The 12,944-nt window shown below is 44.8% G+C and overlaps 1 protein-coding gene across 3 annotated transcripts in view; it reads left to right on the forward strand.

Moving 5' to 3' along the window:
• TNKS2 (tankyrase 2) overlaps positions 1-12,944 on the forward strand; it is a 2,182,082-nt gene that overhangs the window by 446,234 nt on the left and 1,722,904 nt on the right. For all 3 annotated transcript variants that reach the window (XM_069611330.1, XM_069611331.1, XM_069611332.1), the window contains exon 7: positions 8,933-8,999. In XM_069611330.1, coding sequence (XP_069467431.1) covers positions 8,933-8,999 — 67 coding nt within the window. The remainder of the gene's footprint in view (positions 1-8,932; positions 9,000-12,944) is intronic.

Raw genomic sequence — 12,944 nt, forward strand, 5'->3', positions numbered from 1 at the left:
CAGTCTTGGGTGTGTGGCCTACAGCCTACGGCCTGCGGCCATGTACCCAAGACTCTAGGCCCTGGCCACAACCACCGCAGCATATCACACCCATGGTGGTTTATAACTCACTATCACACCCTTAGAATCAGAAATTTCAACTGTGGCATATACTCAATTTTAATGTCCGCTGACACCACGCGTGTCCTTGGAACAGTTTCAACTTGCCTGCGCACAGCACGGACGGAAATACGATCCTTACGACACCCCTCATTTTCAGTAATTACAAATATCCCGGACAGCGCAGGCATGGCGAATACATCAGTAGCACCTGCCGCCTAAACAAATGCAGTATTTCACCGATCTCTTACTCCCTAATACTCCCCAAGCACTCTGACACACCAAAACACTCCCCAAATCTGCATTTCGCCTCTGTTCGCTGCCGCACTGTCGGCGGATCCAAGATGGCGGGTGCATCCGAACAATCTGACGCACATCACGCCTCACTCCAGCCAATCGGCGGACATGTCGCGTGTCCACGGTCATGACGCAAGCCCATTAGCCAATCGTTATCTTGTCCGCGGAGCAAACAGGGAAGTGTGACCGCGGAGTGGACATAGATATCACTAATTTTTTCAGACATACTTTTTGGTCGTTTTAAAGAAAACTACTGGACGGATTGTCACCAAATTTACAAAAGCACGCTTTCGGGACCAAGCTCCTGCACCTACCATAAATTTGGTGAAAATTCGTCCAGCGGTTTGGGCTGTAGGCATGCGCAAAGTTTTTCCCCCATTCAGTCTATGGGAAAAAAAGATGTTTTGGGACCCCCCCTATAACTATTCCCCCCCCCGACCAAACATCACCAAACTTTGCAAACAAATTCAGAGTGGCCCATATACTTTATTTTTGCAAAGTTTGGTAAGGATTCGTCCGGGGGGAGCGAAGTTATAAGCCGCCCAAAAAGTGTTCTTCCTATGGAAACAGCAACTGTGTAATGTGTGTGTGTGTGTGTGTGTATTGGTGTGATAATATTTGTCTAGAGGTTTCATTTGCTTAGTGTGGATTTTAAAGACATAATAAATCATTGTATATTTTTGTACTTGACTGTCTAACCGGAATGTTTATTTTTGTACATTGCTAACGGATAGCGCCAGACCCCTGAACTGCCTCGACATCTGGATGGTTCTCAAGTTCTACCTAGATAGATCTAAAAATTCCAGGCGATCAGGCCATCTTTTTATTACTTTTGGAGGTCAGAATCCAGGTTCTCAACCTTCAAATGCTTTTTTTGCAAGAAGGATATTGACTTATATTTTTTTTAATTTTGTTTACAATTGCTTTAGCAAATTTTACAAAAAAATGATTCTGCTCATCTAAAAAGCGCACATAACAAGGGAAAAAATCCTGCAGAAAGAAAAAGTCTGGAAACAAGTAGACAACGGTGGACGAGATGGAATTATCGTTTCCTGGGTCTGCAATATGGCGTTCTTCTGCGAGACTCTTTTATGATGAGCCTCTCGCCTCTGGATCTTACTGGGGCAGCTCAGATGGAGAGCGAAGGGTGATCATGTTGAAAGCGGATTCCAAGATTTTTGTGGTCGCATAAGTCCACCAGTTTTTTCCCCTGACATTAGCCTGTTCCACCATATGGGGTCTTCCTCTTCTAGAAGTCCTGAGATGTCTGAACGCAGGTTGCACAGGTATGTGGCTCTTATGTTTCTTAACTCCGGGCAGTAGAGGAGGAGATGTTTTATTGTTTCTGCGTTGTCAGGATTGGTGCAGAGACAACAGCTGGTGATGTTAGATTTTGTCCTGATCGCCATGATTTCTCGGCTCGGAAGAAGGTTGAAGCGAGCTCTCATGTATAGTTTTCTTAACTGTTGGTTAGGAAATTTAGTGCAGTATGGGATAGGCTCCTTCAATCTGTTAAAGTTAGGTGGTAGATCTTTAGTCAGCTTGTTTGTGCCTTAGACAGAGTCTCTATCCAGTCTTGAGCCTGGAGCTTCGTTTTCACTCTTTCTGGGTTAGATTTTAGATCTTCGACTGTGCAGGCAATTTCAGTGAGCTTTTCTTTGAGCCTGTCTGCCCATTTGTTCAAGATAGTTAATTGTCGATTTGCAATTTCCTCCTCTACGATTTTGTATACAGATGGACTGTCTGAAATTAATGTGTTTCTGAATAATTGCATTGCATTTTGAACCACAGTCGCTTCAAGTGAGAGCAAACCCAGCTCTCTTCTAATAATGTCCATCGAGGTTCCATTCGGCACTCCGAGGACAGTCTTCCGAATCAGACTCTAATTTCCGCCAGATGTCCTGAGGCATACTCAAAGTTGCCCCCATGCCGTATGTTAAGGTTGGCACCACTTTCCCTTTACAAAAGGAAATCGCTGGTATTAGGGAGAATTTGCCATATTTTCTATCGATGGTTTTCATTTGGGCGGCAAGGGTTTTCGCTTTCCCCCATAACACAGTTTGCATCGTGGAGTCTTTTTCTGAGTGGTCAATATGGACCCCTAAATATTTGAAGCTAGGGACCACTTCGATTTCGACCTTGTCAAGTACCCATGAGAATCGTGCTCTGGTCTTCTTTGCACTTTTTCCCAAAATCACAATTTTCGTTTTTGCCTGGTTTATTCTGAAGTTGTTCAGTTCCATGTATTGCGCCAGATTTGTAAGTTGGCGTTGAAAGCCAATTTGCGTTTGATCAAATAAAATTAGATCATCTGCATAAAGAAGACGTGATATGCAGACCGTTCCCAGCTTCGGTGGAAACGCTTTGACAGAGGCTTCCGATTCTTTCATGTCTCCGAGGAAGGCTATGAATAGCGCAGGGGACAAGGGGCAACCCTGCTTCACTCCGCGCTCCGCTGGTATCTCTCGTGACAATAAGCCATCACGGGGTCCAAAAGTTCCTGTGGACAATGCCATTTTTTCAATTTGGTCCACAGCATTTGCCTATCAACTCTGTCAAAGGCTTGGGATAAGTCTACAAATGCCAAAAACACTGTTGGTGAACCCTGCTTGACCTTCGCCATTAACATGCTAAGCAGTAAAATATTTACTGACGTACTCCCTTTCTTCAGGAAACCCATTTGGAAAGGGTCATGTGCCGGGGAAGATCTGGCCCAGTTGCGGAAGTGGTTCAGGAGAAAGGTGGCAAATATTTTGCCAATTATGTCCAACAGGACAATAGGTCTATAATTACCCGGATCCTCTCTGTTCCCTCGTTTGAAAATCGGAACCACCACCGCATTCACCCAGTATGTTGGAATTGATCGAGTCTGACCGCACTGGGCAAAGATTGTACTGATGAAAATTGCCCATTGATCGGGATTCTGCTTTAGGTCTATATTGCTGAGTCCATCCGGCCCAGGGGCTCTTGATTTTTTTTAATTTAAGGATCACACATTTTGTTATCTCTCGAAGATAGATCAATCCATGACACTGATGCAATTCTTTCGAATGTTGGGGCGTGCCGAGAAGGCGCTTTGTACAGATTTTCGAAGCAAGTTGCCCACACACTTTCGCTTACTGTATTGGCTATTTGATTTGTTGTCTTCATCGATGGTTTTTTGATAAGGGCCCAAAAGTCCCCAGTTTTTTTTTTTAGCTAAGTGTGCTCATCATTTCCTCTGCGTCGTTTTGAGCCATTGCGTGTCTATGAGCTCGAATCCACGATTTGTATTTTGAGTTTTCTTGTCTCCATCTGTTCCATGCTGCTGGAGAATTATCGGTTATGGTTTGTTGCCTAAGTTTTCTCAGCGATCTTTTTCTTTCTGCGACCGTTTTGTCAAATGCATGAGGATTTTGTTGCACCGTTGGACTTTTTCCAGATCTATTCCTCCGATATTGTAAGAGAAAAGGTAAGTAGTCTGGGCTTTGAGTCTTGTCTTTTTGCGACCGGGTACCTGCTTTGTATTTTTCGATGATACATTCTAGGTTGGTCGTCGTCAAACGTAAGCCAGTTTGTTGGTTAGTTGACTCTAACGAGTGACTATAGTAGTCGTTTGGAGATTGTAATGTTTTCCATTTAATAGAAAGCAGATTATGATCACTTTCTTGCGTTCTGGTCACTGCATACTCTTCTATACACTCCACTAAACTCTGTGAAATAAAGAAGTAGTCGATGTTTGCACTTGACTCGTCCCGTTCCCAGGTGGGGGTGTTAATTTTCCAGGAATTCAGTGCTGAGACGTTGTGTAGATTTCTTGATTTCATCAGCGTCATCCAGGCTAGACCTCTAAGTTCTCCTGGGGGATTTTGATTTTTTCCTCAGGTTCTCTGGTACATTACAATTTGCATTGAGGTCCCCGCATATTATTATGTGTTTCTGGATCTTCAGTGATGATATCAATTGTTTTTTCAATCTGGTTACAGAAGTCTGATATAGATGATTTTTCTGGATTCCAATATGCTGTTATGAGGGCTAGTTTCTCTTTGGCGTTGTGCCTTGTTCTTCCTTTTTTCTGGACCCATGTCGCAGAAACTGCCAGTATGCCATATGATTTGATTATTGTTTTGGTATATGAAATTCCCGACCCCGCCTTTATTGCTATTAATAGCCCTGAGGACGGCCGACCGAACAAGCCTTTTGCTGCCGTAGAGAAAGCAATCTCAAAGCCATCCAAAGATGGTTTTTCTGTTAACCAATGCTCCTGGAGACAAAGAATGTCAAAGGCCCCCAGATCTTGGTTTTCCGGGTTCGCCAAATGCTTGTGGCCTCGTGTATTCCACGAGGCCATCGAGAGGAGTTTTTGGGGTGCCGCTGATTGGTAGTTCGTAGGTGGAGGTGTAGTTCTCGTCTCACCTCCCGGTGATTGCTATTTGCCATTTTGTGCTTTTAGCGTATTTTTCAGCCAATTCCAAAGCCCCTTTGGTTGTCTAGGTTCTTCGCTCTGTTCGTTCCTCGTGTCTCGATTGTTGCTCATTCTACGGTCCTCTTCTGAGAGATCTCTCAAGTTCCTTCTTGTCTTTGGCTGTCCCGGGGTTGCCACTCTGTGCCAGTCTCTTCTTTCGTGAGAGGGGCCCCCATACCCTGAGCGGTCAGCTTTTTGATTTTCTCTGGGTCCGTTTTCTAGGGGTCTATGATTATCGGGACTGCAGGTTAAGTTAACTGTCTCCTCTCCTTTTTTTGGCTCTGTAGACACTGATTTTGATAACGTTTGGAAACCCATGGCGTTTTCACTTGCCAGGCGTAGCGCCAGTTTTTTTTTGTTGCTTGGCTGGGGTTGTGGCTCACATCGGTCGCTCAGGCTTTTTGGATTTTGTTTGCTGAATATTGGTTCCAGCTCTCCGTTGACAGTCTTCGCTGTTGTTTGGGATGCTTTATCCGTATATTTTATAACCATCTTTTTTTGGAGTTGTGCTGCTATTTTATCCGACTCTAAGCTGAGCCATTTTTCCTCCCATGCCGCCCCCTGCTTCTTGTATCTTGCTTCGGCGGCAGTAATATACCCTTCCAGGAAGTCTAGCTCAGATTGCATCTTGAATAGTAAAGTAGTGTTGTCTTTGGCTGAGTCGCTCATCGTTTCGTATAATTTACAAAACGGTGCGAGGGCGATTGTTAGTGTCGCCATGATTGTCGTCATGTCCTGTTTTTTGTTAGGTGATGGTCTTTGCGAGTCTGTCGCAATTTTGCTATATCTTCGGTGCTTGGCGGGCGTGTTCTGAGAATCTCTGCCATAGCCCAAATCCGATTGGTGCGCAGAGATATCAAGAGTTGAGGCCCCAGGTTGACCTATAGATGAATCAGAGCAGTCTAGCCTTGTATTGGATACAGTTTGAAGTGGTTATTAATTACATCCTGTCTGGAACTAGGTTCACCTGGGCGGTTATGCGGCACGTGATTTGGAAATACAGCCGCCTGCAATGCCTTGGTGAGTTGGATGGCGGTTTTCGTTGGAATCACCACCCTGTCCGTTAACAGTGGAGGGTCTGGTTCTATTAACTGACTCTCTCCCGGCCTTTTATCTGTTGATCCTTCTAGTGAATGCTCCATGCAGCTGTTGGAGAGACGGCTAGGTTCTATCAAAGTCTTAGATTCCCCCACTGCCTGGGTTCTTTCGTTTTCCCCTTCCGTGATCACTCGGGGGTACAGGCAGGGGGTCAAAGTAATAGGGCTGATACTTTGCATGCCCCCAAGCGTTCTTTCTCTAACTTCCATATTGCATTGCCCCTCTGAGAGGACCCCTCGTCGGTTGGTGCATGGGGCCAGAGCCAGGTCCAGGTCGGTCCACCCTCCAGTGGCCAGAGCTGGTAGACCTCTCGCCAAGGCGGCGCTCTGGCCCAATGGTAGGATCACGTGCTCACTTGTGCCCATGTGGGTTTGCGAGGTGCTGGCCGGAGTCTGAGGGGGGGCTTTTTCAAAATCGGGAGTGTTCTTACCCATGACCATAGTCCGGGATACAACCACACATCGCCCTTCCGCTCCTTTATGCTGGCATTGAGCGGCGGGGTGGTGGGTTTTGCAGATTTCGAGTCTGCTACGAGGGGCATGGAGGGCTTACCTCTTTTCCCCGGCGATCTTCGTTCTCCATGAGGGAGGGTCTTATAGTTGCTTCGCAGGATTCTGTGCGGCTCCAGCGACTCAGGCGGTATCAGCAGCTGCACAATCTCTACGTCCGGCAGCAAGAGTGGCTGTCGAACATTCTCCGCTATAACGCCTCACGCGCCAAACAGCCGCACAACAGCCGTAGCCCTCTACTATTGCCGGGCTCAACGCTGTGAGGGTGAACTCGGGTGCGTTTTGTACAGGATCCAAATCACGTAATGGATCACGTGGTCGCGAGCAGTCTCTGCCCCCTCCAGGGAACGAAGGCACAGCCCGCAAGAGTCAAGGCTGTCTTGCAGTGCTGTGGCTCGGCTTACAGCCTCAACAGAATAGGTAGGATCTCCAGCAAGTCTTTTGTCCCAGTGAAATGCCTGACTTATATTGACTTATATTTCGGAAGCCTACAACAGTCGAGGTACATACCGCCTCCCAGCCCTCCTCCCCTAAGGGTGCCTCATGCTCCTGCCTTGGGAGCTAAGGCTACTGCTGCAGCATTTAAAAGAAATGTCCCTTGGGATGTCATCCGCACGGCTGCTACTTGGACATGTCCTTAGGTATTCTGAAAACACTGCTGCATATATACAACTTCCAGAGTGATGCCTTATTCAGTCCGTCAGTTTTTAGAAATGTTTTAAGTAGACCTCTTGGTCCACTATCCTGTATTGTATATGCTGCTCAATCTCTCTGATAAGTATGGAGAAAAGACGGTCGTGCACAGAAGTAACTGTGCTGCTATTTCATAGTCCCTTTTTCTCCATACCCCCCAAACACCCATCCACTGAAAAGTGGGTCTAAATTTACTTGTCGGACGAATAGAAAGAGCTAACAGTTGTTGCTGTATCAGTGATGATAACCACGCCTCTTCTGCCATGCAAGGTTGCGCAACAACTTTAAACAGAAAGATCTATGTTTTGCTGTGCAAAACTATTCAGTACCATTCCCATTGGGTGGGCATCCATAAGTATGGGTAAAAGGGGGCTACGGACTAGAAGTTAAAGTAGTCACTATGGCGAGTAACCTTTTTAGTTTGGGCGATTCGGTGTCGCTTGTGACACCTATAAACTGTAACTATTGCATTAGAGTACAGATAAGGAAGAATGGCATATGAGAAGGGACACAAAGCCTGTAGGTGTTGTTTGGTAATTTGCCCACCCATTGACTGCCCATGCTAATCCCTATGGCCATTCCCACTGAGTTCCTGCCCCTCCCTACCGAAAAAAAACTTTCTCATGGGAATGCTTTGAGCTTGCTATAATCATGCCTTACGATCAAACGTTGCACTCTAAAGTGCCTGCTAGGTTTTTCAAAGCAGTCTTCTGAGAGTTAATGACTTAATTGGAGTTATAAACCTGCTACTGGTGTAATAAAAATGTCTTACCAGGTCTGCCTTCATCCTCTCTATTCATAAGGACACTGGGCCTCATTACGAGTATGGAGGTAGCCATGTCACTTTTAGCGGCATGGCTACCCCCCATACCAGGTACCCGGTCAGGGTTCCTGGAATGGGGAAATACCGGGCCATTCCTACCTTGGAGGGCACGGTATTTCCCCATTTCAGGAACCCGGACCCGGTACATCCCCATTTGAGCCCCCATAGGGCTCAATGGGAATGGGGAGGATGCTAACAATGGGCCCGTTAATGACAGACCCGTAGTTAGCATCCTGGTCTGCTAGCGGGTCCCGATAGCGGGTCCGGCTAAGGACGCCTGGTTTTACCAGACGTCCTTAGCGGCATCCGCCAGCAGACCTCATAATGGGGCGGTAGAGTGATAACTGGGCCGGCAGCTCTACTGGCGCCATTATCCCTCTACCACATTCATCGTAATGAGGCCCACTGTGTGTCCATCACTTAAGTCCTGTTAAACACAAGAATTGGTAAAGCCAATAGTTTGGGCTGGTGTATAAATATTAGGCATTTGCCAGGCACTGCTATTAGATGTCCAGGTACTCTGACTGTTTTGCACCTGCTACCATCAGTGGCCAGTTAATACCACTAAATCTGTGCCTCATCCAATGCCTACACAAAAGCCCAAACTGTGTCAGTGCTTGTTTTATTTGTATTTGGACTCATGATACCTCTGCATGATAAAGCATTATACCAACACCAATATGGTGTTTAAAGCAATTGAAAGGCCGAGCAAAATGACTAAATGTGCAAGTTCCACTTAGAATTTATAAAGTGCATAAAGCAATGGCTTGTTCAAGATCTGCAGATTGTAAAAGTGCAACAACAGCCCATTTAGCTGGGACACTACAATTGTGTGCCTCTCTCGGGTAACTAATGATTTTGTGTGATTTCACTTTAGATTCTACATTCACTGCACTGACATTATAAATATGTGATGATATTAGTGCATGTGCGACAAAGATTCTTTCTGATTGTGTTTTTATTTTGCAGGGATTTAGTGCCGCTACACAACGCATGTTCATATGGTCATTATGAAGTAACAGAACTTCTTGTGAAGGTTTGTGAATTCTAATTTTACACAAATAAAATATTTATGCAATGATTTTTCTTGACTACAAAATATGGGCTTGATAGAACAGTGACTGGTAGTTGCAGTTGCTATGCTTTACAGTGTACCTTAGCAGGTACAGCCCACGGAGTCCCTACATAATACAGAGTGGCAGAGAATCCGTAATGGAGGACAAAAAGATGTAATGTAATTTTGTTAAAGTATGATGGGAAAAAAGTCCAATATTCTTGAGAGAAATGTCTTCATTGCCATAAAAGAAATATGGGTGTGGATAGTATTTTCTCTTCCCTGTTTGCGTGGTGGGAGGGGTACATTCCTAAGCATAGCAAATAGGTTGTTTAAGCTTTCTATGCCCCTTCTAGTGGTAGCAGTGATCGAGCAGTCAATGTCAGCTCTCAAGGGACAGTAAGGCAGGTCAGCCGTATTAATTTGAATAAGAATCATGAAGAGTTTATTATTGATCATCCGCCTGTTGGTATTCTCCAAAGAGCTAGTGCAGTTTACTCATTGTTGATTGCAAAGATGTCCATATAGGGATTGTAGGCACCAAAGTAATGGTGTCAAGTGTCTCATGTTCCGTGTTGCAGGGGAGGTTAGTGCACTGTGTGACAAGGCAGAGTCCTTGACTTTGTCCTAAGGGGGTTGAGAACCCCACTCCACGGGTGGTGGGAGGTGCAGGGATGAATCAATATTCCGCCCTTGCCCTGAGGGCAAACCTAGCAATTCCTGTACCCCACCATTTGCCAGCATGCATTTTGGCAGACTGTTATCTCCAGCCATGCTTTAAGGTTCAGCTGCTGGGCAGTGTTTGTTTTTGCTTTCAGGGAATCCCAGATCGATGCAAAAAGGCAACAGAAGGCCAAGAAAGTGAGGCAACATCAGCACCTCGACCCTCGAACAAAAAGGAAGAAACGCAAACAGTCACAGCACCAAAGAGACCCAATCACAGCAGCATACCAGCAAAAGAGACACACCAGCTGCAGCCTCACACATATACTGCTTCAAGACCCACATTGCGGGACCAGCACAGTCCGACGAAAATCTTGAACAGTCAATTGGACGTCACCTAGATGACTAGGATCCAAACAGAGGGAAAGGGACCATCCTCCCCCAAACTTACTGGAACTCCCCGTTGGAATGGGTTCCAGACCATCAACTTGAACATTGAACTCACTACGACGCCAGCTTTTACTATGTGGTGAGCCCCCATGGAGAAAGTGGGCAGGTCTTAGCCCCCTTTCCAAAGCCTTTCCTTGCACATGCACACCACAGATCGGGAAGCTCGGACCAGATTGCGATGGGGAAGTTGTCCAATCCTCACATGGAGAGAGGTATTTAAGCATTGTTGGAAGTGTGGGGTTTCTGGGTGAGGTCAGAGGTGGAGGATGACAGGCACACTGGAATAAGGTGGGAGCAGCGGCTTGTGGGGAGGGTTTGTGGAACAGGTGAGGTATTAGCTTTGGAATGATAATGGTTCTAAAGTGTTTGGGTGGGTGGGTGTGTGTGTGGGTGGGTGTGCGCGTGTCTGTGAGATGAGTCAGTAGAGCGGTTAGTGTAAAGAGTGAATGCTAAAAGTCGCAGGAGGGGGGGGGAGTTGCGGGAGGAGAGGGAGAGTAGTAATAGGCTGTGGAGGAGTCATAGTATTGGTAGGTGGAGAGGAGGTGTAGAATGGGAGGATAATTAACATTGAACTAGGAAGAGTGAAACATAGAGGGTTGGTGGGAAGAGTTCCGAAGAGGGGAGTGATTTTATGAACTTGACTCCAACTTAGTAAGTGCAACACACACTCCTTATTGCCTGCAGAACACTAATCCTTGAATAATGTAGGGAGAGCAAGGATGTCCCTGGGGGAGTTTCGAAAGATAAGACCCTGTGTCTTTAGGTGGACATCACAGCTCATTCAGGGTTTGAGCATACTGAGAGAGAAATAAGAAACAATCGGTTGCACTAAGCCGGGGATAAAGAAACTTGAGCTAAGGAGGAGGTTGACACAGACGAGAGAGAGAGAGAGAGAGAGAGAGAGAGAGAGAGAGCGAGATGGACGGCCATAGGCCTCACAAATGTCTTAATAAAAACAATTAAAACTGCCCCAGGGTCTTCCTTTTTGTGCCATCTGTGACAACTGGTCCCTGGTTTCTTTGCTGGCTCTGTGTTAAGATTTGTAACTTAACTACCAATCACCATAACGAAACCCTTTGAACATGACCACTCAGCCCAGCATTTTCCTTCATATTTAACTTTCTTATACATCAAGCTAGCCTCAAGACTACTATAGGAAAACGCATCTTCCAAGGGATACATGCTTTGACACATCTGGACATTTAGTTTTTAAAATAGCCCGCAATTAAAATATAAAAGTTCAAATATAAAAGCTCTACCCTCTAAAAACATATTCTGCTAAAACTTCATTTAATAATGTGCTTAAAATATTACCATCATCTTTAGTGGGAGGATTACACAAATTATTGATCAGTCATTAAAACGAAGTATCTGAAAAGGACCACGTTATCTGAATCACCAACAGGTTCCGACTGTTCGGTAACTCATGGCCTTCTCTGGGGAATTGTGCTTGATAGAACAAGGAGATAAACCTTTGACCGACCTCTAAATCCCTTTTGAGCCTTTTTCCAAATAATAGAATAAGAATCTAAATAGCACACAGAGCAAAACAAAAGTTCTTGTAACAAAATGATATAATCCCGTAAATAATTAAAATCCTGGCAGCCAACTAAACATTTCTTGTAGCCTCTTGAGCTTTCAAAGAAATCGTTTTCATTGTTTCTGTGATGGGTTAGGAATAATGTTGAGGCCATTTTGTAGCACACCCCAAAGCCATTAAGTCTGTTGGCGGTTGCATCCCTTGATCTCTGGTAGTTGAAGACTACTCTATCACACTTCCAGCTTCTAAATCCAAACATTTTATTCTCAAACCGTACTGACATTCCAGGTTTTTTCCTCACCATTGAAAAGATGTTCATTTAATGTGTCCCCATCCCAATCCTTTTTTCTTCAAGATGGGGACATAAGGCTGTCCCTTATCTCCAATCTGATTTACTTTACCTCCTAAACCTCAGGCTGTCTGGCTTGGCTCTGACCATGAAAGGATGTTTATTTTTTAAAAACATTTTTTTAATGTGGTTTAGGCAATTATTCAAATTTTCACATAAAACATAATTACAAAAGATGCCAAAAACAATGAAGCATTCAATGTTAACAAAAGATATATTTTTTTTTAATCAATTCAGCATTTGCAGCAGTAACAATTCGGCTTTACAGAGAAAAACCAATCCAACCTTGGTACACAATCTTGGTCATTTCCTCAACTACCTTTCAATGATTTCATTAATTCAGATTGGTGAGGCCTAGATCATTCAGCATTCTCAACACTTCAACCTATCGGGAGAGATTGAGGAAGGTTTAATACTTTTTCCATACCCTCTATTCTGGTCCAGGCTTGAGGTTCAACATCCATGCCATAAAACAATGATAGAATACTCTTGCCTTTTATAGATGTTTATTAGTGGGATAATGGAAAACCTGCAGTATCTAGCAAAGTGTTTTCATTTGGCAGCAAAGGTGAACAATTTTTCCCTCTGTACCTGACTCTACAAAGGCATTACTAGGGTAGGATCTAATTCTAAAACCCAAATATGTAACCTATGTAATCACTGGGACTGGTTGACTATTTAAGGTCCATTTAACGCCTGTCAAGCGCTTTCTCAGATTACTGAAGCAGCTATTTGATTTTACGGGATTAATCCACAATTCATTTGTGGCAGAATATTCCCCCAATGCATTCAGTAGATGCTGGAGGCCTATCAGAGTATAGCCCAATAGGACAATATCGTCCTCATAGGCAATTCAGCTCATGTTTTGATTCCCTATCTTTGGATTACCCATAGCATGCGGACACAGGGCCTTGTTCAACTCAGC

This window comes from Ambystoma mexicanum, chromosome 8 (assembly GCF_040938575.1).
Source record: "Ambystoma mexicanum isolate Mex_15411 chromosome 8, UKY_AmexF1_1, whole genome shotgun sequence".
NCBI lineage: Eukaryota > Metazoa > Chordata > Amphibia > Caudata > Ambystomatidae > Ambystoma > Ambystoma mexicanum.